Source organism: Centrocercus urophasianus, unplaced genomic scaffold (assembly GCF_019232065.1).
Source record: "Centrocercus urophasianus isolate 14NV4802_14NV808 unplaced genomic scaffold, USGS_Curo_1.0 seq_12, whole genome shotgun sequence".
Classification (NCBI taxonomy): domain Eukaryota; kingdom Metazoa; phylum Chordata; class Aves; order Galliformes; family Phasianidae; genus Centrocercus; species Centrocercus urophasianus.
In genome coordinates, this window is record NW_024884364.1 from 43,377,125 (window position 1) to 43,403,619 (window position 26,495).

At 38.4% G+C, this 26,495-nt stretch overlaps 1 protein-coding gene across 3 annotated transcripts in view; it reads left to right on the forward strand.

The window, feature by feature from the left end:
- Positions 1-26,495, forward strand: part of SH3KBP1 (SH3 domain containing kinase binding protein 1) — a 217,869-nt gene that overhangs the window by 182,012 nt on the left and 9,362 nt on the right. For all 3 annotated transcript variants that reach the window (XM_042809914.1, XM_042809915.1, XM_042809916.1), the window contains 5 exons: positions 4,346-4,447; positions 6,910-6,961; positions 10,498-10,578; positions 13,205-13,367; positions 17,741-17,826. In XM_042809914.1, the coding sequence (XP_042665848.1) occupies positions 4,346-4,447; positions 6,910-6,961; positions 10,498-10,578; positions 13,205-13,367; positions 17,741-17,826 (484 nt within the window). The remainder of the gene's footprint in view (positions 1-4,345; positions 4,448-6,909; positions 6,962-10,497; positions 10,579-13,204; positions 13,368-17,740; positions 17,827-26,495) is intronic.

Consider the following 26,495-nt stretch of genomic DNA (forward strand, 5'->3'; position numbering starts at 1 on the left):
ATGCTGGACCATCTACCCAGCCCAGCTACCTCCTACCTTGCATGAACTCTAGTATCCATCAAATACAATCTTTATTTCATGCAACTTCTGGGACATGACAGCATCTGATTTTTGTCTATCTGCGTTGATACAAGCCCAGTAGAATAACGTGGAAGTGAAGGAAAGATCCACTTAGTTAATAAATTTTGGAATATTGATACTAACAGCTTGACAACTTTTATGTAAAGTCTGTGTTTTGAGATTACAGCCATTTTGCCAACACTGGACACATAAAGCCATATTTAAAAAGAAAAGAAAAAAAAAAAAAAGAAGAAAAGCATGAGAAGCGTGAGTAGGATTGTGCATGTGACAGGGATGTAGAACTAATGGAGTCACTTCTACTCGATCTTGACAACCAGCCATGTGGTTCTGGTCACACCTCCTTGGCTGCACTGCAGAGCTGTAGTGTCAGTTGTTACTTTCTGAGGTAGCTTGTGCAGCTCCAGCTCAGCTGGCCTTATATGGGAGTCTGTCTGTGATGAAGATGTCCCTGCAGTAAGCATCGTAAGTGTACTTACAGAGTTTTCTGTGGCATAGCAGACCTGTGGCTATGGCAGGAGGAAGGTGCCACTGCCAAGATAATTCACCTGATCTCAACTGCAGCTTTTAATGCTTGAGATCTCTTTTCTGTCCTATTTGCTCAGTGACACAGCAGCCTCCTCTGGCAAATACAGTAAATGAGAAAATTAAAGAGAAACTGTTGAGCAATTTACTCTGTACAAAAATGGTGTGTGGTGATTGGCTGTGTAAGTCTGAGTGACAAGCAGGGGAGGAGAGACAAGCAAATGTGCAGCTGTTCTGGATTAACAAACATGAAATGCAAGCCCTGTCTTCATGAAAACAACTAAGCTTTAAAGACAAAATGCATATGTACTAGTAAAACAAAGACGTGGAAGTAAGGTTTGTGTTTCCTAAGAGCATAAAGAGACATCCGACCTAAAAAGAGTGTACATGATGCGCATTATTCAGCTAAGTAATCAGCTGGCACTAAGCTGTGCTGACAGTAGAAGCTCAAGCTTTTCATCTCTGGAAGCTTGAATTATTACGATTTTTGAAAATCTGAATTGGGTCAGTAATGTTTTGGCAATTTCGGGATGGTGTGACAGTTGGTGGAGGGCATTATAAAACATACCATGTGATGCACAGCCAAGCAAATGGTGTGCTCAGCTGTTCCAAGTGGTAGAGCCAAGCAGGAGGACTCCTGCTCATCAGGAACAAGGGGTGCTGTCTGAGGACAGGGCAGGATCCTGCACAGAGCCTGCCTGTACCGTGCATGATTAGCTGATTATCTCCAGCCTTGTGGAGTGCTGCGTTCATGCAGCAAATACTGTGAAAACATGAGCAGGTCGAGGATCAGCCTTGTTCACAACAAAGACATAAGCAAACTGATAAATATCTCCTAAAGAACTCCCACGGAGGTCGGGAAAAGGGAAAAGGTCTGTCCTTGGTGACAGACACCCTGCTAAAGAACAGAGGGGATACAGGAGAAAAGAACAGATTAAGCATGAGGGAAAACTACCACAAACAGAATGGAAAGTTTATTCAGTGCCTGCATTTGTAAACCAGGAATGTATTACATCAGAGTGAAAAAGGGAGTTATGGAAAAAAAAAGATACCTATCTTAAGCAAATGTGATACGAAAAATGATGCTACTTAACTTGCATGTTTAGCCAGCACATATTCTCAGGGAATTAGGTGATTTAATTAATCTAAATAAAAAACACAGACAGAAAAATAATTTGAAAAAACAAAAGCTTTACACTTCTTTACTGCTGATGTTCTTGTTTCCCAAATGTCATCAAGCATTATGTATTCAGTACACGATCCCAAGTTCCAACTACAGATTTTCTATGATCCTGGGATTATAACTTAGAGAAAACCTGATTAAGTTGTGTTCTTTTGACATCCCTGCAGTAGCTTTACCAAATGGAAATACAGGGATGTGATCTTTTATTTACCATTCATTTTTTATTTTTTGAAGTTAATCTATTAAAACTGCTGTTTGCTCTCGCTACACAAAGAGTTAATCATTTCCTCTTAGTTTTTCCTTCTCCACTCTTGTAGTGTGGGCATGCTTTTTAGCATTTACCATCAAAACTTTCCTACATTGCAAAGGACCGCTATGATTTTTTCTTAGGCAGATGATGAAATGAACATCAGAAAGACTTTTTTAAAAGTATGTGTTAATTACACTACTCAATTTGAAAAAGTTCATATCTGTCTTTTAATTAATATTTATTATGCAGTTACCCTTTATATCTGGCTACGACCATGACTGATCTGAGCAAATGACATTTTAAGCTCCAGAGTTTTTATATGCACTGCACAACAGATATGGTTTCACAAACAAATTGTGTGGGTAGAATGTGAAGCCATGACTTCTACTTGTGTTTCTGCTGTTCTGTTCTTACACCACAAGAGCACAAAAGATTCCGGACATCTTGAGTCGATGCTGTTTCTGGAGGGATATTGCCTCATAGCATACATAGCGTCTAGAATTTGGCCTATTTCTTCTGCTTCTGGCCATTTTTTCTAGTTTTTTTCACTCTATAAAGCTAATTCCTTACTGCATGTTGTTGCGTCTCTCTTTTCCTTAACTACTTGCCTTTTCTTGCCTTCTTTTCTTATATCCACACTCCTGTTTCTGTTTATTGTTTTGTTCCAGTGTTCCAGAATCACTGCTTTTTTCTTCTTTCTCACTTTTTGGAAAAGCAAGAGTGTGATTGTTTTGTAATGAGCCAGATTTGCACCTCATCATACTTTTTTCCACAGCCCACATTACGTCTCAACAGGGATAGGCCCACTCCATTTCTGCAGCAGTAAGTGATGGAAAGTCCTCACCACAAGCTTACCTAGAGCAGTGACCGTGCTCCAAGAGAGGACTGATAGACCTACATCAGTACCCCTGAGTATTCAGAGAACAGAGCTGCTACATTTCTACTGATTTCTTATAAACAGCGGTGAATTTCTGAAAAGGAGGAACTCTTTATTAAATCTAAGAGCATTTCCACCAGGCTTCATTAGAAATGTCAGCAAAGGGGCATCCAACATATTGGACTCTGAGCAACTCTGTGTGGCTCTGCTACCAGGGCAGCTGGATATACCTGGCTGGTGCAGATGTCCAAATCTGAAGTTGTGGAAGGGACCACAGTGGTTGCTTAAGCTTGATGTTGCCAGATGTGGCATCCCAGCTGCAAATCCAGCCCTATTCACTTCAGCTTTCGTAGAATGGGAGGATCCCTGGTGACTTATGACCAGTCTGTGCTCTGTTTGCAAGATTTCCCTTTCTCTCCCATTTTCAGATGTGCAGTATTTACTGCATGACTCCAAGCCACAATAAGATGTAAATTTACTGCTCAAGAGGCTGGAAAGGATGGCCAGCCTGGTAATGAGTCAATTGCTAATTGCTAACTAATTTCAGCAACTGGCTGAAATATTTTCAAGACTAAGAAGATGGGTGAGTTTCCTGTAACTGTGTTTTGGAAAACAGCTGACTAGGTTCAGCTGAAGCTTTCAAAGAAGAGTGTGGAAAGACTGAACCAAAAGTACTCTCTTTAGCAAATGCAGCTTACCATCCAGCACTCAAGGAGCAATTTTAGCCTTCTCTACGGTAGTTGTAGCTTGTACTCTTATTGTTCTTTACCAAGATAGTTTTACTTCATTTTGTTTTTCATCACTTAAAATTACTGATGCAGTAGGTTTTTGTTGTTGTTGTTTTTTTTTTAATCGTGAATGTTTAGCTGTAAATTGTGTTTTGCTACCCACTCTGCATTGTTGCTGAAAAATGCTGTGGTAAAAGGTGACCCTCTACAGTGATCAGGTGTTTAATGCCTTCTTAATTGGACTGTGATCAAATTTAATAATTTCAGAAGTAATTCTAGTGTGTCAAGGTTTCCGCGAAAGTGTGGCAAATGGATGAGCTTTATTACCTCTAGGGATGTTTGATGCTTAATTAAGTTATTGCCTTTCTTTAAAATGAAGTCAGAAGTAATATCATACGTGTTCGAAATGCTCACTGGTTTAACAGATCAAGTGCTGAAATAATGTTTTACTTTAGACACAGACAAGCTCTTGAGCTCTTACAGCATGTTTATTTTCTTACCTAGCTGTTCCATATGATCATATCATGCAGGGCAATTACGGAAGTTTTTATCTGGTAGATTACCCTGCTAACCTGGCACTCCAGTGAATTGTTATGTTCCAGCAAAAAGGCAGGGCATTATGCAAAAGAGCACTTCAGCACAAGAATCTGTTTAGCATAGAAGCACATTCATTGTGATTTTCACATTATTTTACTGTTTTGTAGGACTGTATTGATGTGGGTTGGTGGGAAGGAGAACTGAATGGCAAACGGGGAGTGTTTCCAGATAACTTTGTCAAGCTTCTTCCTTCCGATTTTGAAAAAGAGGTAAGCATTATGTTCTTTCAGTTTCACTGTAGAATGCAGAATGAAACTAGAGCTGAAATTTTGTTTTAGATAGACGATTTAGGCATTTTTACTTGTCAGTTAGTAAGAAATAAAAGAAAAAAATAAGGAAGGAAACAAATCTCTGAGTTACAAAACATCAGTGAAGAGCATGTGTATGATTGACCTGTCCAGTCTGTCAGTCTCCACTACGTTGTCCTGACAACACTCTGCCCTACGTCCTGAGTTTGAGAGAAACTGGTGATCTCAGTGTGATTTGCCAAGTCAAGTGATGCAGTGATTATCAGAATTATTAACTTTTCTCTTTTGTTTATGAGGCAGAGCATCCTGTTTTGCCAGCAGTCATGCACTCTTCAAGAATGAAGAGGTTGAAACTGTGAGGTCTGAAAGATTGTAATGAGCTTTTGGTATCTCCAAGACATGTTACATTACTCTCTCAGAATTATTAAAAAGAAGTATGAAATCTGCAGAAAAGCTTTTTCAGCTTCTAGTTATTTGAAGGAGATGGCTGTTATTTGCCAAACAGTAATTAGAAATCTTGCAGCTCCCTGGAATAAAGTCATGGATTACTTCCCTCAAAAGTCCATTCCATTTTTAGGAATCTTTCAGTCACCAGTGTGATAGTATGAGCTTGCACTTACACTTTTGATGAGTATTTCACAGTGACAATATAAGCCTTCTGTGATAAAACTAAGACTTACTGACACTCAGCTTCAAACTTTGGCAATAAAATTGGATGCCAGAGGCAATAATTAAATAGCTTGGAAAGCTTAATAAAGCACTATTAAACAACTCACAGAAGCTAACACGATAATTATTGAAAATGAAAGTAGAAGAGCAGCAAAAACTGCTGGAGTTTAATATGCAATATCAGAGTGTATATCCTGGCTCCAGGCCTAGTAATAAAAAAGCGATTTCCAAAAGAGGCAGAAATTATAAACCTTAAGACATAGCGAGCATTCAAATTGTATTCTAGAAGAAGAAACTCTTCATTTTTATCCATTCTTTTTGGTTGTTAAATTTATTCAGTCTTTCTAAACCAATACATTGTATATCTTTAAGTATTTTTAATCTTTAGATTATGGTAACTGTAATTTATGGAATAAATTAAATATTCAGGCACTTAGAAATTGCAGCTAGATTTTCTTTAAAAGTGGGGAATTAAATTTTGTTGATTTTAGAAATGGCTCAGATCAGTCTGTGTGTCTGTTAGAACTATAGACTGCCTTTCTTTGCTTGAATCAGTGTTAAAATGGAAGGAAACGGATGCTTTTCCAGTGGTTTTGCCAGGTATTTTCTGATATGATCCAGAAACCTTGGATTCCATCCCACAGTCTGAAACAATATGAGTTGCAGTAGTTCTGCTTGTTGAACAAAAGCCTGGGATCTTTCACCATCTCCACATTCCCAGTTTACCCTTCCATTGCTTTCCCCACGTGGCCATTTCTCCCAGTGCTCGCTGCCCAGTCCCAGCCTCCACCGATGGGAGGGCCAGCTCATAATGATGGTGAGGAGAAGTGGCTGGTGCTGAGGATTCAACACAACTTTGCTGTTTTATTCCGGACTAGTTCAGGTCCGGTCGCATTGAATCAATGGTTGGAATACATGAGTTGATCACCTTTAGCATTTCTTTTGAGTAGTTCTTACTGAAAAGACTCTACATCATGTTCCCTGAAACTTTTCTCTGAGGAGAACCAAAGTACAGTCAGAGGAGATGGGCAAGAGAGAGTTTCACTGCAAAGTTCACTCCTAATTGAAACTAAAACAATCATTTTGATACACCGCAGAGCAGAACAAATGGCTCATTAAACAAAGTTGCTTCAACTGGAAGCCGATGAGGGAAGTGTATTGCTTTGAAAAAGCAGGCTAACATCAGAGAAGGAGATAGTGGGAAGGAGCACTGAAACTGCTCAGGAAACATGGAGAAGCAAGGAGGAATTGCAAGACTCTGTGGCTAGATAAGATAACCGAGAAGGTGGTGGAAACAGACTACAACTGAAACCCCAGAGAGGAAACTGGGACTGGTTGGACAAGAAGAAAACAAAACAACAAAGCAGGAGCACAGAGTGAGAGGGGAGAGAATAAATCAACTGGGTAAAGAAACTGAGCGTAGAGGAAAAGTGAATGCAGATGGTGGTTCAGGTAGTGAGCTCGGGAATAGGTTTCTTCAGTAAACCAAAGGCCATGCTTTTATCTGATCTGGAACCTAAACAACTGTTTTTTCCCTTCAGCAGGACATTTCAGCTGCCAAAGTAGAAAGATGCTATTTCATTTGTATGCATATTTTCTGTCTTAAAGTTCATTTTATGAAGTCATTTCAGGGAAAATCTGTATTCTCTGTATTTGTGAGTCTTAATGCTAAGCAGTGTATGATTATATCCAGCCTTTGAGTGAATGAGATTCACGGGCATTTTGAAGTGACTTCTTCTGTTACTAAATTTTAGAGACCGAAGAAACCACCACCTCCATCAGCTCCTGTCGTCAAACAAGGATTAGGTAAGTTATAGCTGATACTGTGCAGCTCATGCCAGTGAGGACATCTCAATCTAAGTAAATGTATTCAAATTTAGAAAGAATTCATCTGTATCCAAATTGATATGCGGGAAGTATACAGACAACTAATAATCAGAATCAGATTGCAAAAGGATGAGGTAACCTCAAAAGACTGTGATATGCTTTTTAAATGTGTTGCAGGCAGCCATCTGCACCATTTAAAAATAATGTGTTTTGTCCCTTGTTAATTGTTAGCAAGCATGATTCTTTAATTATTAGAAATGCTGTTCTATTTTGATTGGAGTTGATAGTGTGCTTGTCTCTGCAGTAGGGACAAAAAGTGTTGGAGCCTAATACTGCATGCAGTAGGAAACTATCTTCCCTTTTACCTATAGACCTATAGAATAGGTCTATTCTAAGGAGATCTTTTCCATACGTAAGACAGTGTTAGAGAACCTGGCTGTAATTCAGTGATCCCATCAAAGTTGCAGTCTAGGTATTGCAGATCTGCATCAATACTGGAGCCAGCTGTCTGTCTGCAGGTTCTATGCTATAGTTAGATTCTTGTTTTATAATACTTGATAAACAGAGAAGTGAAAGGAATTATCTTGAATCTGTCCATGTAGATAATAGTGTTGCAAATGTATGAAGTTGCTGATTATGTTTTCCACACGTATGAGTGTTAGTAAAGCTGTTTTTGAGATATGATAGGCTGAATTGTATCTAAATATTGAGAGTTGAAACCACTTTTATTTGTGGTTTAAAAATAACCTCTCAATACAAAAATCTGCACGATTTCTTAACTCTGCATGATTTTTTTTTCTGTGGAGCTCAGAAACAGTTGAAATATCTACACATTCGACAACTCTGGCCTCAGAAACTGCATTCCTATTCCCTTCATGTTAAATCACAAATCACGAGGCATGAGGCGCTCTCGGAGTTTTCATTGGTGTTGCAGTTGTGGTGGAAGCGCAACTATGGCTGGAATTCCCTAATCCCTTAACCCCAGTGCCTTAGAGTTCTGCAGTGGCTCCACCACTTTCCTCACTGTTGGTGCATGTTAGAAAAAACAAAGCAAACACAGTGGATCTTTTTTGCTGTCCCGGTGGTCTGTTCCCACTCTCAGTGCTTTAAAAAGTACATTTCCTTCTCCTCCAGCTTTGATCCATTAATAGGATAAACAAGTTACACCAGAGTGTAATTTGCTGAGAACCTATAGGTTATAATTTAAATGATTTAATTTTGTCAAGCGGTTCTTTGACTAGAGAATCACAACAATAACTATTTGGTTTGCGTATTGGCAACGATGGTTTGTTGCAAACACGGTCTGGAGACACCGAAAAACAGATTTGGTTTCAAGATCATTGATCTGATTGTGTCGAGGGAGAGCAGTGTAACTTTGCCATCTAGTGGTGGCTGCATACTGAAGATGTGTGAGAAACAAAAGTTACAGCCTGATGCCTGTTTCTGAAAAGCTCTGTAAATAGTTATATTTATTTCAATTTTTACTCTTGTCTCATGTTTCTGATGTAAAATTAGGGGGTATTCCTTTAAATTTATTGTACACATACAAACTTATTTAAATATTTAACTTAAAATTAAATATTTTACTTAATACAAAGTTTGATATTGGAGTATTTAAATACTTATTTGAACCTACTTTTACATGCTGACATGTGACACATTAGCCACGCTATCATAATGTGCCTCTTTTCAGAAGTAAAAATGGAGAGAGTAGCCAAGGCTGCGGCTGTTGTTTCTTCTCATAGCCCACCTTTGGCTAGTCCTGACAGATTATGCACATGGTGTTCTTCTGACATGTATTGAGAGGTGGAAATCATCCTCTGCTATCACTTTATCAGATAATCACTTTACCAAGATGATAGTGTTTTACCACATCCTCACATCAGGCTTTCCTGTTGATAATTTCCACTAAGGTTTCTGCATGGTAACCAGTCATAATATTTGACTGAACTGTCAGTTGCAATCTAAATAAGTAAATAGAAATATATTCTGATGCAGAGGATAAAACTATTGCAGAGAAATAGAATTGGTCTTTCTAGTACAAGTGTAAGGGAACTTGTACCTAAACTGAAGGGTGTCCCTGGGAACTTGTGTGGAGCTTTCTAGAATTTTCTCTACATCACCATCTCTTGGCAGCTTAGTCAGGGTCATGGAGCCTGGGAGCTGATTAAAGCAGGGTCACAACCCAAGCAGGGAGCACACCTGAGCCTGAGAGCCCATAAGTGCTTGTATAGCCATTATTTTAGATACTACCAGAGAATGTCCTTCTGTGCATTAATGATGAACATTAATCTTACTGTAATTAATAACTTTGGGCTTCTGACATTTTTTTCCTTGAACCCACTACTGTGTACAAGATTATCAAGAAGCTGACTCGTGCTTAGCTCGTAACAATGCTTAGCACTTGGTTTAGAAATGCTTGAGTTGGTTTCTGTCAAGAGTTCTTCCTCTCAGGAGCGATGTAGTTTTATGGCACATCAGTGTTATTTTGGTTTCTTGATGTGATAGGTTGTACAAGTATTGCTCATCCAACAGTGCAGTTGCATAAAGAAACAATGGCCTATAATCACCACTGATTGCAATTTGCACTGATGAGTACTGGTTTCTAGGAACCAGCTGCAGCAGAGAATTGTGACCATACATTCAGAAAATGTCAATTTACTTGAGAACTACGTAGAACTGAACAGACTGAGGCAAAAAAAAAAACACGCCTTGTGTTCCCTGCCCTGCCTCCTCCACTTTTCTTGGATGTCGTTACTGCTATTTTTATTGAAATACTAAGAGTGTTACCTAAAGCGGTTTTCAACACCGCTAAGTTGAAATGGTATTAGCACCTAGTGGTTAGCCAACGCAGTGGAGCCAATATCCAATAAAATATTACTTATAATATGGGGACTGGAAGATTGCATCTTGCGTGTGCCAGGAAATTTTTGCAAAGTCTTCCCGTTGTTGCTGCCACTAGTTCTCATGCTCCTTATAGCAACAGAAGGCAGTGTGTCAGGGTCTCTAACACAGAGGCAGAAAAAGGCAGAGGCTTACACCTCTAGGCCAAAAGCTGTCACATAAAATAGTTATGCAGAATACTGTTGGTACTGTATTCCCATTCTTCTAATGTGTGGAAGTGAACAACTAGTGTTGGAGGTACAGTAGAACAGGCTTTTTTTTAACTTAATGTAAAATAAAGCTTTATATGCGTATTAAGCATTTTCTTGGCAGAAATGCCCAGTGAATTGGTGTACTCTTAGTGATTTTCCTCACCGTTGAATTGCTCTTTGCTTCAGTATATTTACAAAGTTAGAAGACTGTTAAAATATTTGTCCACATTTAAAAATCTGTAATTGTGTCCTGTATGTGTAAGCAAATATATGAAATTAGATTTATGTTCAGTTTTACCAAGAAATGTCTGAAGTAGGAGATTGTAAAAAGCCTTAGAAACTGCAAAATTGTATCTTGTGTGGCCTTATGTGGTGGCTTGTTGACTTGGTCAGAATTCTGAATTCTCCATTCTTTGACAGGTACCACAGATCGAAAACACGAAGTCAAAAAGGTGCCTCCTGAAAGACCAGAATGTCTTCCTAATCGAACAGAAGAAAAAGGTATGAAATGTGCTCTGCTGCTTACCCTCCTCAGAGAGACAGGGCTAACGAGGCTGATACACACCCTCGTTTCCTAGCCCCACAATACATAGTTTTCATTAACTATATTGTTAATTTGATTATTTCCACCCTGATAGATCTCTGATAATATGCATTTTGGAAAGGATCACACTGGTATTTCTGAGCTAAATTCAGAGTTTTCAGTTGCACCAATCCCAAGGTGTTAAGTGATTGCAACCTCAGCTGAAGTCCAAGGGAGATATGCTCTCAATACAAAAAATACTTTCTAAAGTTACATGCTCAGTAAAACCCAGGTCCTCAATCAAGCATGATACCTCATATCAGTGCGTATTTTTTCTTAACTTTTGTATGCATTGGTTCTCTAGTTGAAAACTATCAACCCTGCTTTTATCCATCCCAGAGAGGAGTTGCAAAGATATTCTCATTAACGCTTATGAATCATTCCATTATCAGAGCCACAGATGTCATAGGCAAGCCTGTGAAGAAGTAAAATAAAAGCCTTCAAAGCCAGGTTTAGAACTCTGCAAGAAATGAGGAATAGTACCACACAGAGCAGTGAGAAGTGAACAAAACCTTTTATAGTTTCAGCGTAAGTTCATGGTGTGTTCTGAGTAGTTTGGGAAAATAGTCATATTGATCGTCTAATTGAAGATGATCTCATTTCGTATGTTTAAGTGGACTGTTAGATTGTACAGACTGGTTTAATTATGGGTTCCTTCAAAGTGTTTGAATTTGCAGTCAGGCACATGTATGAGCATGACTAACTATATAACATGCAGTTATAATTTAGTGCCAGAACATTCAGACTTTGCACCAAGAGCTGTTTCTGTACAAATATTCTTAGCAGTCTGACAGATATTCTAGCACTTCTGTCTGCATAGCTTTACTTCTGGTTATATGCATTATTTCTTGTGGTTATCTTAGGAGAAAATCCCTTTGTTTTCCATTTTGGATTAACAAAGCCAAATGTCAAAAAAATGGTGGAGGTTTGAATATGTTGCTGTCCCAGGGCATAAATATCTGTAACTTTTCTAAGTGTTGAAGAGGCAATGGGAATCATACCTACATTTCTGAAATGCCTGGGAGTGATGGGAATTGTTTATTTTGACAATATGAGTGAGCATGGGAAACTTCCTTTGCACTGAACACTGGTGCACTGCTTAGCCCATCTCTAATACATAGTTTAGTGCCTTAGACACCTACACAATATAAATAGTCATAGGAATAAATGTGTAAAAATTACACAGTATAATCATAAAGCTTCGCTGTTACAGAGGACCAATAACTGTGTCAACAAAAAGTGTGCTGAAAAAGGGATTTGTGGCTGTGAATAACAATCACATACTGAACTGTTCCAAATCAAATCTGAATCCGTATTGGACACTGGAGATATCTCATACTTTTATGTCTCCGTAAGATTACATAGTAGTCCACTGTATATCTCTGCACCATGCATTCCTATGGTGGATGGTGTTTGGATAACTTAAAAAGCACAGCAATAAATTGATCCTTGGGTGTCCAAATGCTGTTTGTTTATCAGATAAACACACACTATTGCATTATGCTAAAACTTTATTTCAGTATTTCTACTAGCATTTCCAGAAAAGTTTCTGTTGATTTATGATCCCCTCAGACTGACACACAGAGCCCACCAAGAAACACGCATTTATATTCTTAATACCTCTGAGGTGTATACAAAGACTTAATATTTACAGCACATTATTGACATTGTTGTCAAGGGAAATAGGGTGTTGACACAGTAGGATACTGGGAGGGAAAGTTTTGCCTTATCCTCAAGGAGAATCAGATTTCCTATGCTGGCAAATACGTTCAGTTTCTTCTGTATTTGTTTTGCATTGTGAACTTAGAGCATATTATTTTGAACAGTTATTAGTGTGTAATATGTTTGACATACTTTGTATGTTTGGCATTGAGTCTTAGTGCTGTGGCATCTCCTGATAATCTGTGCTTCATGTGATTTACGTTTGAACTGGGAAGCTGAAAAAGTCAGAATATGTCTGCTTAAAAGTCTAAATAAAACATCTGATTTTTCAGAGGGGTTTTACATCCTGCCCAACATGTCTGAATTTTAATGCTTGTTTTTTTATTTAACTGTGGTTAAATGGAACATTATTTTTTTTCCCTCTCAGAAATCCTATTTCTCTTATTTGTTCAATAGAAAATCCAGAATTATTATCTTTCTAACCTTCTAACTTAATATTGGTTTTATAAGCATTTAATATGAGTTGCACTCAGGGGAAATTGTTGCACGTGATATGTAATTTCTTGTTGCTCTTATTTTTCACATACGCTCTGAAACCAATGAGTTACTAAAATAAAAAATGCCATTCACATTCAGATACTCCGTACACATTTCAGCCATGAGGAATTATGTTCAGAACATTCAGGCACTGCAGACTGGTTTGTGGCAAACATTTTAAGTAAAGAATGATTTAGGACAGAAATGGAAAGGAAATAGGATTATTCCTTGTATATGATGTATCTACACTTGAATTGTTACCGTTCAATTATAGATGTGTTAGTGCAAATAAATTCCACTTAATAGCCTTTGTTTTTTTTTTCTCTGGAAATAATTGATTTAAAGAAAGATCAGAGAGAGAGCAAAAACAGTTAGACTTGCAGAAGCCTTCAGTTCCTGCTATACCTCCGAAGAAACCACGGCCACCCAAAGCAAACCCTGTGAACAGACCTGGTACCTTGCCTCCAAGAAGGCCAGAAAGACCAGTTGTGCCTGCGACTCATGCAAGGTATTGTTCTTCCTCTGTCCCGTGCTTTTGGAATTAAAGGAAAAATCACCTGTATAGAATTTAGATTTTGCAGCTAATGCCACAGTTTGCAAAGAAAAATAATGCTAATAAATAATCTTTCTCATTATCTGGCTGCATCGTAACCATCTCCTCAGGAACAGCAGTTTTAGCCCGGTCATTACTAGTTCATCTCCACCGATGAATGTAGTGAAAGAGAAATGTCATGGTTTCCTCTGCAGAATATGTGAGAAACATCTACATCAGTGTGTTGTGCTGCTGTTGATTTACTTAGTCTGCCTAAATTATTCCATCTTAGCCAGAGCATTAAATCATTGCCAAAGCTTGGATTGTACTGAGTGAGGAACGGTGTTAGACAGTGTACTTGTCAAGCACCGCCAGCTTGGTTTTAGTGTGTTTCCCTTGATCATTGTAGATCAATTTTTTGCATGCTACATGTGTCTTCTCAGAATGTCCTTTAAGTTGATGCTACTGCAGAATTCTGCTGTCAAGTGATTTAATCTCTGATGTTGGTTGTTATTCTGTAGTTACATGATGCTCCTTATCAGAGATGGTTACAGCCTTTTAGGAGCACTGGAAATCTAGGCTTGTGAACACATCTCTGCTCACACTGGGAGAAGCTGAGGTAGAACTTAAAGGCCCCACCTATAATCCTAATTGTGTTTAGATGGCTACTTGATAGTTGTTACATTCTTGACTGTGCACTGCAGACTTTCTTTATGCAAAGTAGGTAGAAATAGGTGAAGACCAGAAAAAAAGCAATTGTATAAATTTGGCTAACTGCATGCCTTGCAGAAATAGTACTGTAGACACAGAAATAATTTTACTATTGAACTGTTAGAATAATTTGCTGCCATGGAACTAGTGGAATTAGTGGAACGTTGACATTACCAAAATGGAGTGGAGGGTAGAGTGGAATAAAATAAAAATCCTATGCATCAGTTCCCTTCATTCTTCCACATAGGCTTCATTAAACATGTGCTCTCAACATGAAATCTGAGACACATAAAATAAAGAGTTGATGCCTGCCTTGTGCTGCTGGTTTCATCTCAGTGAAGTGCCTTGCTGTGTGTCTCTGAGAACATAGACTACTAGCCATGTACTGCTACCACAGCTTCTGTTGGACTCCTTGGCTCTGGACATGCTTGCCCAGGTTTTCCACAGTGTGGCCCTGACCTGCTGGCTTCTTGACCATGCTTGAAAAAGCAAGTGCTTGCTATGGCCTTTACATTTAGCTGTGATATGTTACTGGCAAGACCGGTACCAGTACATATCCTACCATACTTGTCACTGGCTAGATAATTAACAGGGTAGTTATTATTTTGTTCTGTCTTTTTCATGGAAGATTTTAAGCATTATTTTACATAGAGTTGTGGGTGGGTGATTTATTTCTCTTCTGTTTTCCCATTTCCTAACTACAAAATTGTTAGTAAACAAACTGTGTACTTTTAAAGATATTTCAGATTTCTGGTTAACCAAGTGAAACAGCAGATCTGAACTGCAATCCAGTTTTGTTAATTAATCCAAACACTGCTATTTCTAGCATAGAGAAAAATACTTCATTCTCTTTATTTAAAAAATGTTTAAAGTTTTATATTTGAAAGAGTTCTGCTTTTTAAAGTAGTTAGATTAAAACAGTAGAAGAAAAATGATTTTTAGAGTGATGATGATGCTATTCCGATGGTCATAGTGCTAGTGTTTTCACTATGAATTGCTTTATCAGCTAATTCAAATTAATGAATGTATCTCAGACAGCTGTTCTGCCTAGTAATCTTTAACTGACAAGGTTGTCTTGCAGAATGAGGACAGAAAGTTGACAGAACAAAAAAGAAATGCGAAACTCCAGATGAAAGGCACTTTAATAAAGGCGTGTTAAGTCAATTCAGTTTAATAAGACAGTAAATGTTTTATGGCACTCTGGTATCTGTTTCTAGAATCTGAGAGACCTAAGGTGATTAGAATAAAAATAGAACAAGCAGAATTTTTGCTGTGCCTAGTGGGGAGAGGTGCTGTAGATTTATAAAATGATTCCCATGAGATTACCATTGCCGCAGGTTAGCAGAAGAGTGTTTTTTCTGTTCCAAGTGCCTTCAGTCTCATGCATCTCACTGGGTTTTTGTGGTAATAATTGTTTTTTCTTTTAAACGTTGTTTTCCTTCCTTCAAGGCAGATTAGGACTTCAAGGGCAATAGAGAGACAAAAACCATGTGAGACAGAGCATAGCTGTCAATTTGCTGCAAAGGCTTCACAGCTTATTTAGATGTACATGCGATTACACCGTTTAGTGATGAATCAGTCAGTTCTCCTGAGAAGGCAAGCCCTGAAGACCTACACCAAGTGCATTTTCACTGCTAGTCTAAACCAATCTTGAGTCTCTGCTGCTGAAAGGGGCAGGTTCCTTTTCCTGGCAGCGCATTCTTGTACCTCCCTTATGTTAGCACCAGCGTTTGTGCAGACATTCAGCCATATGGGTCAGGGAGTTGCTCCAGATGGCAATTAATCACTTTGCAAGGGGACTTCTATTAGCGTGGGCTTTCTTTCAAGGCTCATCAGCTGTCCCATCAAGCTGACAGCCTGTCTGCATGGGCAGGAGCAGGGAGAGGGAGATGCTGTGTCCCAAAAGAAATGGCTTTTGTATTCATATGGGTGCAGATTAGCATAATAAACCTGTTGATTTTTTTTGTCAGTGGACTGGATTTGGGTTGGGTTTTTTTTGGTGATATCATGTATCTTGCCATCATCAGTATTCAAATGGTAAATGCTGTGATTTTCAGCCCTGAGTCACAACATATTAAGAATCTACTCCAAAAGAGTGGTCGTGCATTTCCTAAAGTGCTTCTGACTCACATGCTGCTATCAATTGGCTGGGAAATACATGTGTGCAAAACAGAACAGGCAGTCAGATGCTCATTGTTGTGTGAGCCAAGAAACTATGTTGTTTCTTATATATTTATATATACATATGCATTTTTTGATAGGTGAAAAACCAAAAGATAGGAAAAATAATTGAGCAGGTGGATCATCTTATTTATCATCTCAGCAATTAATTTGTGATTCCAGGAGTGTATTGCTTCCTCCCTGTTGCAGACAACCTGCCAAATTGATAGTTGTGTCAAACCAGGGTGGGGTTTTTTTCAGGTCATAAACTGTCTGTACCATCTATTTTGTTTAATTAGATTCACTTAATCTGTGACAAATGTTTAGACTCTTTATCTACCACTGCCTTCCTGGATTCTGAAATAAGGTTTCTAGATGCCTTCTGTTTCACCCATGTGCTGCTGTCACAAGTGGAGGTTCAGGCCATCTGACTATTAGGCCATCAGACTATTAGGAGTTCACCTGTATTTTACTTTCAATTGGTGTTTATATGAATGCATGTCTGCCTGGGTTGTTCCAGGGATGGTCAGTATTTTTACTCATAATTCCGGTACATTACATTCATCTTAATTGTTTCACTGCTATGCCGGGAATAGTTATTGTGGAGAAAAAATAAGATATTTGTGACATTATAATAATGTTAAATACAATTTACTGCATAAACAGAACCACTGTTATCATGGAAGATGCCTCAGGGACTTGTCTGTGAGATCTGTGCAATGCTGTGCTGCTCACCTACTACTGGCCCTTTTTTTCTTAATTGTTTCAATAGTCAGATTATTTTTGTAGACTTAGTAGCTGTGAGGGGAGTAGAAAGAATAACCTTGTTGGTTATGTTTGATCTCCCATTTGATTTCAGAATTTCTATAAGGTTCATATCCATAAGGTATCACAACTCTCAACGCTTGTCTATTCCAAAGATGTTTTCAGGCACAGTAGGTGATCTTGTTTCATTGGATCTGTGAAAAACCATTTTCATAGTCTAATCTCATAAGTAATGTGCAAAAATAAATGACAGTCTCCTTTTGTTGGAGAAGCTGCATTTGTGAGTAAGAGCTGTCAGGACACATAACGCTTCTGCGAAGGTTCTCCCTGTCTGCAGTGCTCTGGATAGCCCATCGCTGTCATTTACTCCAGCTAATTAATTACAAACAGTTACAAATAAGATATTGAAGGCTGTCCCTTTGCCCTTAGATTTCCTTCACGTTGAGATGCTGTGAACATTTGGAGAATTATTTAGACACTGCAATGTCTAAAATAGGCTTTTTTGACAGGTGTTAAGGAGAAATGAGATAAGGTTAATCCATACGGTATGTTTGCTTACTGGAGATTGCTCTCTCTGACACACTGCTGCTACTCTGCTGCTACAAGGGAAGAATATTTCCCTCTCTCAGTAGTAATTGCGGGTTAGCTATCAATTTACTGTAACCTATGCACAAACTCCAATAAAATCTGTCCTCTTCTTGATCCAAATGTAGGAGTGATAGTCCAAAAGTGGAATTAGTGGGGAGTTCGGTGTCCAGTGCACTGGAGAAAGACTCCTCTGAAAGAAGCAATGACATCGGTAAGTTATAGAGCTTTTTATAGTTTGCCTAAGAAATTTATGGTGCAAGTCTGCTTTTTGGAGACTTTGTTATGATCCAAAAAGCAGACTGAGAATTTGGCAATGAATGTGAGTGATTTATGTCAATTTTTAGTTGCAGAATTGTGGAATCATTTCTGATGTACTTTAAAAGGTTTTGTTTGGGTATTTTTTTTGTTGAAGAACACAAATAGAAACATGAAACAGTGAGCTGTTTTGAGTAGAACTGTTGTTTTTGTTCAAAAGTGAAACAAGTGAAAAGGCCAACGATGTCATATTTGTTTAACAGATGTAATGTTAGTTTTGCCATAATTTTAATGCTGCAAAATGGTGCTTTTAATGTAATCTTTGCATTTTCTAGTACAAAGGAATAGAGATCAAATTTATGCCGATCTGAATCAATTCTACTGAAAACGCTGATAAAGAGAAGTCTAAATTTCTGTTTAAAACAGTTACCACACAAACAGTTTAATCAAGAAATCACCTTGAAAGGAGTGAAGATAGGCTATTTTTCCATCTTCTCTCGCCCTCCTTCTTTCTGAAGTTTCTGTGCAGGAGATGTTTGCAGAGGAGAGTGCTGCAGTAAGCGGCACTCCAAAGCAAGGTGCTCTCCTCCTGTCCCAGGGCTGTAAGCAAAGCCCATGACAGCCATCTTCACCTCCACTGAGAAATCCAACAGTGACAGCTGCTGCTGTCGCTCTGCGCAGTCACAGCTGTGCTGTGAGAAAACCCATCCTGTAAAAGGCAGAAGCAGGGTACCTTGAATGCGTAAGCATTGCTACCTTTCACTGGCAGCACTAAATGTTCTTTCGGTGTGGAGGTTTATGCACAAACTGCTTTATTAGTGACCATTTCATAAAATAGAAACTTTTTAACTGCCAAACCTGCCTTCTCTTCATACTTGCAAGCGTAGCTCAAAGTTGTGACTTTTACTTGAAATGTGAAAATAAAATGCTAAATTAATTTCATATTTATGAGCATTCCAACATCCATATGTCTGCTTTTACTTAACCTTCTGCTGTTGCTCCCTGGTTTATGATAGTAACATTATTGCATAGAACCAAGTAGTGTGTACTGTTGGATTTTTCTTTGTAATAAACATGGAAAGATAGAAGCTTGAGATAAATTGCATTAATATTTTTAATTATAAATATAAATATGAAAGAACAGTGTGGAAATTCAGTCACGTTCTGCCATTTATAAACTAGCTCTGTTTATAAATTTGCTTCAAAGCCAGCAAGCCTTTGCATTCTTGAAAAAGAGAGAGCTGATTGATTGCAAATAGCAAATAACTGTGTGATGAAAATAAACTCTTATAATTCTTGTGTGAGTTTCTTTGAAATTGATATCAGGATAAAAGCATGGAGTGCTTTGTTTTACTGTATGGTTTTGAACAACCTATAAAAGAGTAGGTGGAAAATGTCATTTGTTATGGTTTTTGTTCATTTCAGGAACTAAGCTGTTGTTTGTTTATTCAGTGGAGAGTAGGAGCCAATAGGAGTCCATAAACCAAACCACATATACAACATTTTGCAAAGGGCTTAGCTTGTGACCTCCTTTTACCACTTACAGGGAAAACCTATTGAGCCCACGGATAGAATAGTGTGAACACTTAGATAGGTATAACTTGATAGGGGTCAAACCCGAGTGGCATTTGCAAGGGCAAGTCATGTCATCCTGGCCTGTTAGACAACTTATTAAAAGAGAAAAAGAAAAAAAGTGATGATTCTGGAATAGAAGTTGACCTGAAGGTCATAACTCATATGAATTTTCAGCAGGTTTTTGATGGCTCCTGTTAAAATATTGCTGAAGAAATAACCTTTTAAGAGAGGATGGAACGATAAATTAAAACTCGATAAGCCAAAACAATTTACAGTGTGTTAACGTCTTTTACTTTGAGGAAAGGACAGTCTGCAGGCCACTGTAATTGCAAAGATTTATGATAAATACGCTAGATTTTTAATTTATTTACAAGAAAACAGAGGGTTGGTGCAGTCTTTTGGCTAAACGAGTAATGAGTAAAAACAACAGATGACTGTATATGGTGTCCAATATTTTCCTAAGCAGCAGTGGATAGGGCATTGTGAGTCCAGGTTATAGCTGGCTGTTGTCTGTGTTACTGGTTGCCCAGTCCCCACACACTCACTTTGTGGGAAAGGCAGCCTGTTTCTCTCAGGTTCATCTTTCCAGTCAAATTGAATCTGGTTAAATCTAATGGTTGTATGTCTTTTCATTAATCCAGTTTCACACAATTAATTAGAGGGGACCTACGTGACAGACCTGGTCAGACTTAGCTGCAGCCTTTGCAGAAGACTGAAGTTAAATGGCCTTCACGGTAACTCAGATATATGCCCATTCTGGTGACAGGGATGCTGCCTATATCTTCATGAACACAGATACAGTTCCAGGATGCCTTCAGCTCTCGTAGAGAAAATGGATGAAAGCAGTGTTTAGGTGCAAGTTGCCTCATCCTGTATCATGCTTATGCTTGATATTAAGGGTGAGTCATGGTCTGCAGATAAATACAGCTTTCCTGGCTTCTTTGTCACAGTGAGGTTGTTGGGCATTGGCTGTCACTTTCTCAACACTTCCTACAGCTGCTTAAAAGCCCTCCTAAAGGAGGAAGGGTGAGAACATGTGGTGTCCTGCCATATGTCATCTCTCAAAATCCACTAAGTGAAGAGCAACAACGAAGATGATAATATAACCAGCAGCTGAGAAACAATATCTAGAGGGGAACTGAAGAATGTAGGTTCAAAACTTGCCTACGTCCCCCGTTCCAGATCAGTGGCAAACACTGCCTGCTTTGGGAAAGTTACCTTACTGTTTTCTAAGAAATATCAAATCTCTAGAACTTCTGCTGTCAGTGATTTAAATCACATTTAGATACATTCTCACTCAACTTTACTTGAGAAGGCCACAGTTGCTTGAGCAAGGCTAACGTGATGTGTAATACTGCACATAACGTTCTGTCAGATGCATTTATGAGAGGTTATTTTTATGCAGATGCTAGTGCATGACTTGATTTCACTAGCATGTTTTGCTCAATTCTGACTTGACATTTGAATTTTTTTGATCATAATGCAGCCTTGATTATAATTTTGCAAACTGTATTGACAAAGGCAAGACCTGGTTAGCAATGTCGCTGCTGATTGTAAACATAATTGCAGCTATTACTACTGTTGTTCATGCCTTTGCTTCTTTCTGCATTCCTTACCAAAAGCCACTGGAAAACTAGCCCTCAGAATATAATATTTAAGAGGAGCCATTCCCTATTCCTCCTCACTTCTTTTGTTTTCTTTCTCCCTGTTTTCAGTGATGCCTTTACTTTACTTTCCACACGTATTTCATCCAGCTTTTCCTATTCACATGTCTTTGCCATGGGTAATTCTTCTTCATTTCAGGAGGGTAAGGCCTTTTATTTTCCATTTCCTTCCTTCCTGTCCTGTGTTTGCTTTAGATGACACTGTGTAACAAAGATAAATACTTTGTTGAAGGGCTGATGTGTACTTGGCAGTTACATATTTTTTTAATTCAAAGTAGAAATGGAATGTACTGTGACAGGAAGTCTTGCACCATAGCAGTGAAATGAGAAATCATTATAGTTCCTTTTATTTTCGAGTAAGAAAATTGAGTGATGTAAGTGAAGTGTACGGTATGCATACACTGTTTGTCAATGCTGTGATTTCATTAATTAGTCATTAGTCTGAAATGGGAAAAAAAAATCATAGAAATTGGAGAAGCATTCAGTGACTTTCAGTGGATCTTGCACAGACGTGTCACCCGAAACTTGCCTCTGGTATTCCTGTGGTTAAATCACAGCAGTTAGATCTGTTGTAAGTCTCATGTCCAGACTACTGTTCCAGAATTACAGAGGCTTTTGGAACTTTGAAGTGCTTCTAAAGCAACAAAAGCCACATTGAAAGTAAATCCTTTTCTACTGACACAAGAGCAGTCTCTGAAGAATTGTGTTGATTTAGTTGGTTTAAATTCGTGTCCTATTGCATAACTTGAATTTTAGATTATGCAATTGATTATTTAATCAATTAATATAATAGATTATGCATTGAATATTTAGATTATTTCTTCTTATGTACACAAAGAATTGTTACTTCTGAGAACCATTGCAATGACAAAAAGAAACAGCTAACACATGCACTAGTTTGCTGTCTCAAGCACTAATGATTACTGAACAAAATATTGTAGCTTTGGTACCACCTCACATTTATAGCAACAGAGATTTAAACAAAGTGGTTAAAAGAATAAGCCACAAAGAAATAAAAACAGTGTATCTGTTGTGGGAATGTTCAGGTAATCCACACATGAAGCAGTTTCTGCACTTTGCAAAAGGCTGATCTGCACAGATACCTACCACGTAGAGCCAAGTGGACACAATCCTTCCAGTATTTTTCCTGGCTCTTTACATGTTTTGGATAGTATTTATGAAAGCGGTTAATAATCTTCAGCAATGCTAACAGCAGAATCATATGTACCCATTGATTCCTGCCAAAACATTCGGTGTCGGTATGAATTTAAAGAGTTTTCCTCAAGCCTGGTTGATATGAGTACATTTTTCAGCGTTTCCTCAGACTTTATTGCTCAGAGCATTTGCTGAAGGATCATGGAGCACCAACTGAAGCCCTGTTATCAGCTGTTCTCTTTTCCTGTCCCTTCCCTAAGCCAGGTGCCAACATGCCTGGAAAGGTACTTAAAAATACCCTACTTGAAATTATCTTACAAACACAACTTCTTCAAAGTTTCTTTGAGCTGTATTTGCAAATGCTGCAGAACTCAACATGTTCTAACAAATAAGTGCTCGTATTTGCTAAGAGAGATGATCACTGTGCCTCTACTGGAATAAAGTGATCTAATAAGGCTTGGCCCACACCAGGGAAAAAAGCAAAGAATTTTTCCAGTAAGAAGTTATAGAATGGAGCAGCCCAAGCCATTCTACGATTCTGTGATTTTTGTGCTTAAATCACAGGTCACTATATTGTAAGACAAAATTACGTTGCCTGAAGACACAGAGTAAAAGTTGGAAAAAGGAAAATACTGCTGAACATAAAGGTTGGAGGACAAAATATGGTTTCTATAGTGAAGACAGTAATCTGCCTAGAACAATTCTTTCTGTGCTACTGTTCATGTTAATTTGAATATAGCAAAGCAAAGAAGCAGAACTCAAAAGTCACTGAATCCAAATTACCCATAAACCTAGGTGTGAATTATAAACATTGTGATCAGTGATATGCTAATAGTCCATTACGTAAATTAATTAAGTCTTTTGCCCTGGAGGGTGCTGAAGAAAAAGCAGTCACACAGAAACTTGAATCATTCTCTATGTGTGTCAAATGGAGGCGCCTGAAAACAGCATATCCATTTCTTCTAGCTCAATTTCCTTGACCTTTTAGCTCTTTCTTGGCATCTTCTGAATTGTTAAAAATAAAATCCTGATGAGGACACTGGCAAGTGCTTTGCTAAGATCATTATGGCAGCTTTCTACATTCTGCTATTAAGCCAATAAAACTTGGGGCTGAAATGTGAAAATCAAATCACATGTTTTAGGAGAGGTGGCTGTCCAGTGGCTGTCCAAGGAAGCCAGGCCAGCATAGGTTTTTCCACCCAGAGCAAAGAGTCGTGGGCAGACTGACCAGACAGTCTTACGTAGAGCAACTCTGTGGCCAGGGAACCCTCCTGCTAGAAGTGAATTAGAAAAGAGTCAGCAGATTATCCTGGGTGTGATCCTGCTACCATGAACCTGACTGAAAGTGCAGCAGTGTTCCTTGAAGGGTGGAATGTTGCTCAGCAGGGAGAGATGAGCAGAACCTGAGTACTTGAAGTAGTTGAAACAATTCTGGGCTTGTGAAAATTCCCAGTAATATTCGTATTCTCTGTTGAGTTGCTTTTTAATTATCACTGTGTATTGAACTGACTTTAATGCAGAAGATCTCACTTGCCATATCTGTCTCATTTGATGCAGGATAGCTTTCAGGATTAATGTGTTTAAAGACAGTACATCATTTAACTAGCCTGTTGTCAATCCTTTAAATGTGTTGAATATGATAATGAAATGAAATCTACCTCTGTGATTTTTTGTGACGTTGTCCTCTTCAAATGAATTGAATGCCACCTTGGCCTCATTTATTCCAGCCCTGCTGTATTTCTCTTCTCCGAAATCTTGCCATTAGCATTCTGAATATGTTGATTCTGAGATTATCCATCACTTTCCACTTCGTTTTTCCCAAGGTGAAATTTCTCTGCTAATTCAGAAAGCTTTCTATCTTCATTATGTAGAAATGACTTTGCCCAAAGACTGAAAAAAAAAGCCAGAGTGGGGCCTAGGCACAATTTCTGCTAGAACAGTAAATGAATGCCTGGAGGAGGGGAACAAGGAAGGAAGTGTAGCCATTTAATTCCTTCCTGGGAATTCTTCCGGAGGGATTGGAAGTTGTTTTCCGGGAAGGTGCAAATCTAAAAAGCTCAGAACTTTTTCCTCAAATTTGTTTTTCTGAACCTGGATACTGTTTGAAAACACGGTGGCCATGTCTTCTAGCAAGCACAAGAGTGGTGAAAAAAATCCTATTCTTAAGGGGACAGGAAATCCTATTCTTAAGGGTATGGAAAGATACCAGGGAATAATTTTTGCACAGTCAGTATTTCTCCAATTTATTCCTATAGCTGTGTTTGCTCAGTAAGCTGGGCGTTTTTTTGGGTGTACTACACCAGTACGCATAAATTGCCAGCTTGACCACCAAAGCAGTAAGAAAGCTCAGTGCATCTATTTATTTGTAGAGCAACTATCACCTATTTTTTTTAATTAGAATTTTTTTTTTAAATTACAGATTATCACTGTTAATTGAAGGCTTTCTCCTGTCTTCTGTGTGTTTAAGAGAACCTTCTTTACTGGTTACTATTAACAGACACAGAAAGCTGGACCAAGGCACCCTTCAATTCTGTTGGATGCTGATGCTGCCTTACTGGCAATTAACGTGCTTTGAATATGGTAGGTCACATTTTAATGGCCTCTCATTCGGCCCTTCTCAGGAAAGTTTTACAGTTTGATTAGTCTGTAAATTTAAGCTCGCAGTACCTGATGACTGGAGAAATACTCTCCAAAATAGATGGATGCATTTAATAACTTTGGTAAGTGTGGTCTAGTCACACCTATATAGCCTGGCTTTCTGCTGACAATAGAAAAATCAAATAACCTCTGTAAGTGAGTTAATTACTGAAGCTGCAGTATAGATGATAGTAAGGCAGAGGTCTTCTTTGTGGTTTTGTTCCTCATTTTCTTCACTAGTATAGCAGGTGGGAATCTCTCTGAGTGCTCAGGGAAGGTGGTGATTATCTTCAATGCAGAAGGGATTTGGGAGTGAGAACCACATCTAAATAAGGAGAACAAACTGGGAGGAGACGATAAAAGAGCATGTGAAGTTTCTGGAGATGGGTTTACTGTTTTAGCGTTGTACCAAGTGCTGTCCCTTACACTTAAATAGAGTCTCATTTGCAGTGTCAGCTGAATGGCTGTGATTTTACCAGTTCAGCTGTAGATTTTACCAGAGGAACCTTTCCAACATCTGCTCTGCTCCACTCCTTTTCTAAAATTCAGCGTAGGAATGAGCTGCTTTAGTTTATTTTTCTGGCCATCAGGAATGCATTCAAAAGTAGAAGAAATGGAGAGTTATCATCTTTCTTCCCATTCTTTCTTCTTAGCAGAAGCTTTGCACAGGAATGTTTGTGTTTCTTGGTATTCATAAAATGTGCAGAGTACATATCATCTGTGAGTGCCCATGGGTCTTCTGAACAAAAATACATACCCTTGTCTGCTGTTATCAATACATTTTGCAATTGAAATGATTTTATTTATTTATTTATTTATTTATTAATCAGACTTAGAAGTCTAGGTAACAGCTTACTTAGGCCAAAGAAACACACTGTGTTAATACTGTCACTTTTGTTTTTTTTTTTCATTGATGTTTTCCATTTTTAGGATAGATATCCTATGTAAGAACAGAGAAAGAGAGAGTGGCACTTACAAAGGAAATGGAAAACGAGAAATTGTGCACTAGAGCACTCACATGTATTCTCATGGAGATAACTGCAGTCAGTTTACTGCCCTCATAGCAATAGCCTCCTTCTCCTCTCAGCTTTAGCAGCTACTGATCCTTTCTTCAGCACAGGTATTTGTGTGGCTTGGCACACATTTTTGGAAGATAAGCTGAATTAAAACTAGGTCAGGAAAAAAACAGTGAAGATGGTTAGGTGGGGAAGAGTAGCTGGGGCAAGCAGAGTGCTGCTTCAAGTCACCATTTGTACCTGTGTATGTGAATTTCACATGTTTATGGGAAGTCTGTTATTGATGGCAATATTTTCTTGCTTTCAACCTAACTGACACACAGTAGCAAATACAAAGACAATGCATAAAAATACATTGCTGATTTGCCACGTGATCTTAAGAAGGCATTTAGCTATCTCACAAATCAGCTTCAAGCTGGCAATTCTGGAAGCCAAACCCTATATTTAGGCTGATGTTTGTTCCAGAAAATAATTATTTTACTTCCACTTCTCCTCTTCTGTAACCCTGGAGGTCTGTGTGCTTTCTTGTAGTTTTGTGTAATCTGTTTGGGTTAGCTCATTTTTCTTTTCAAAGCATT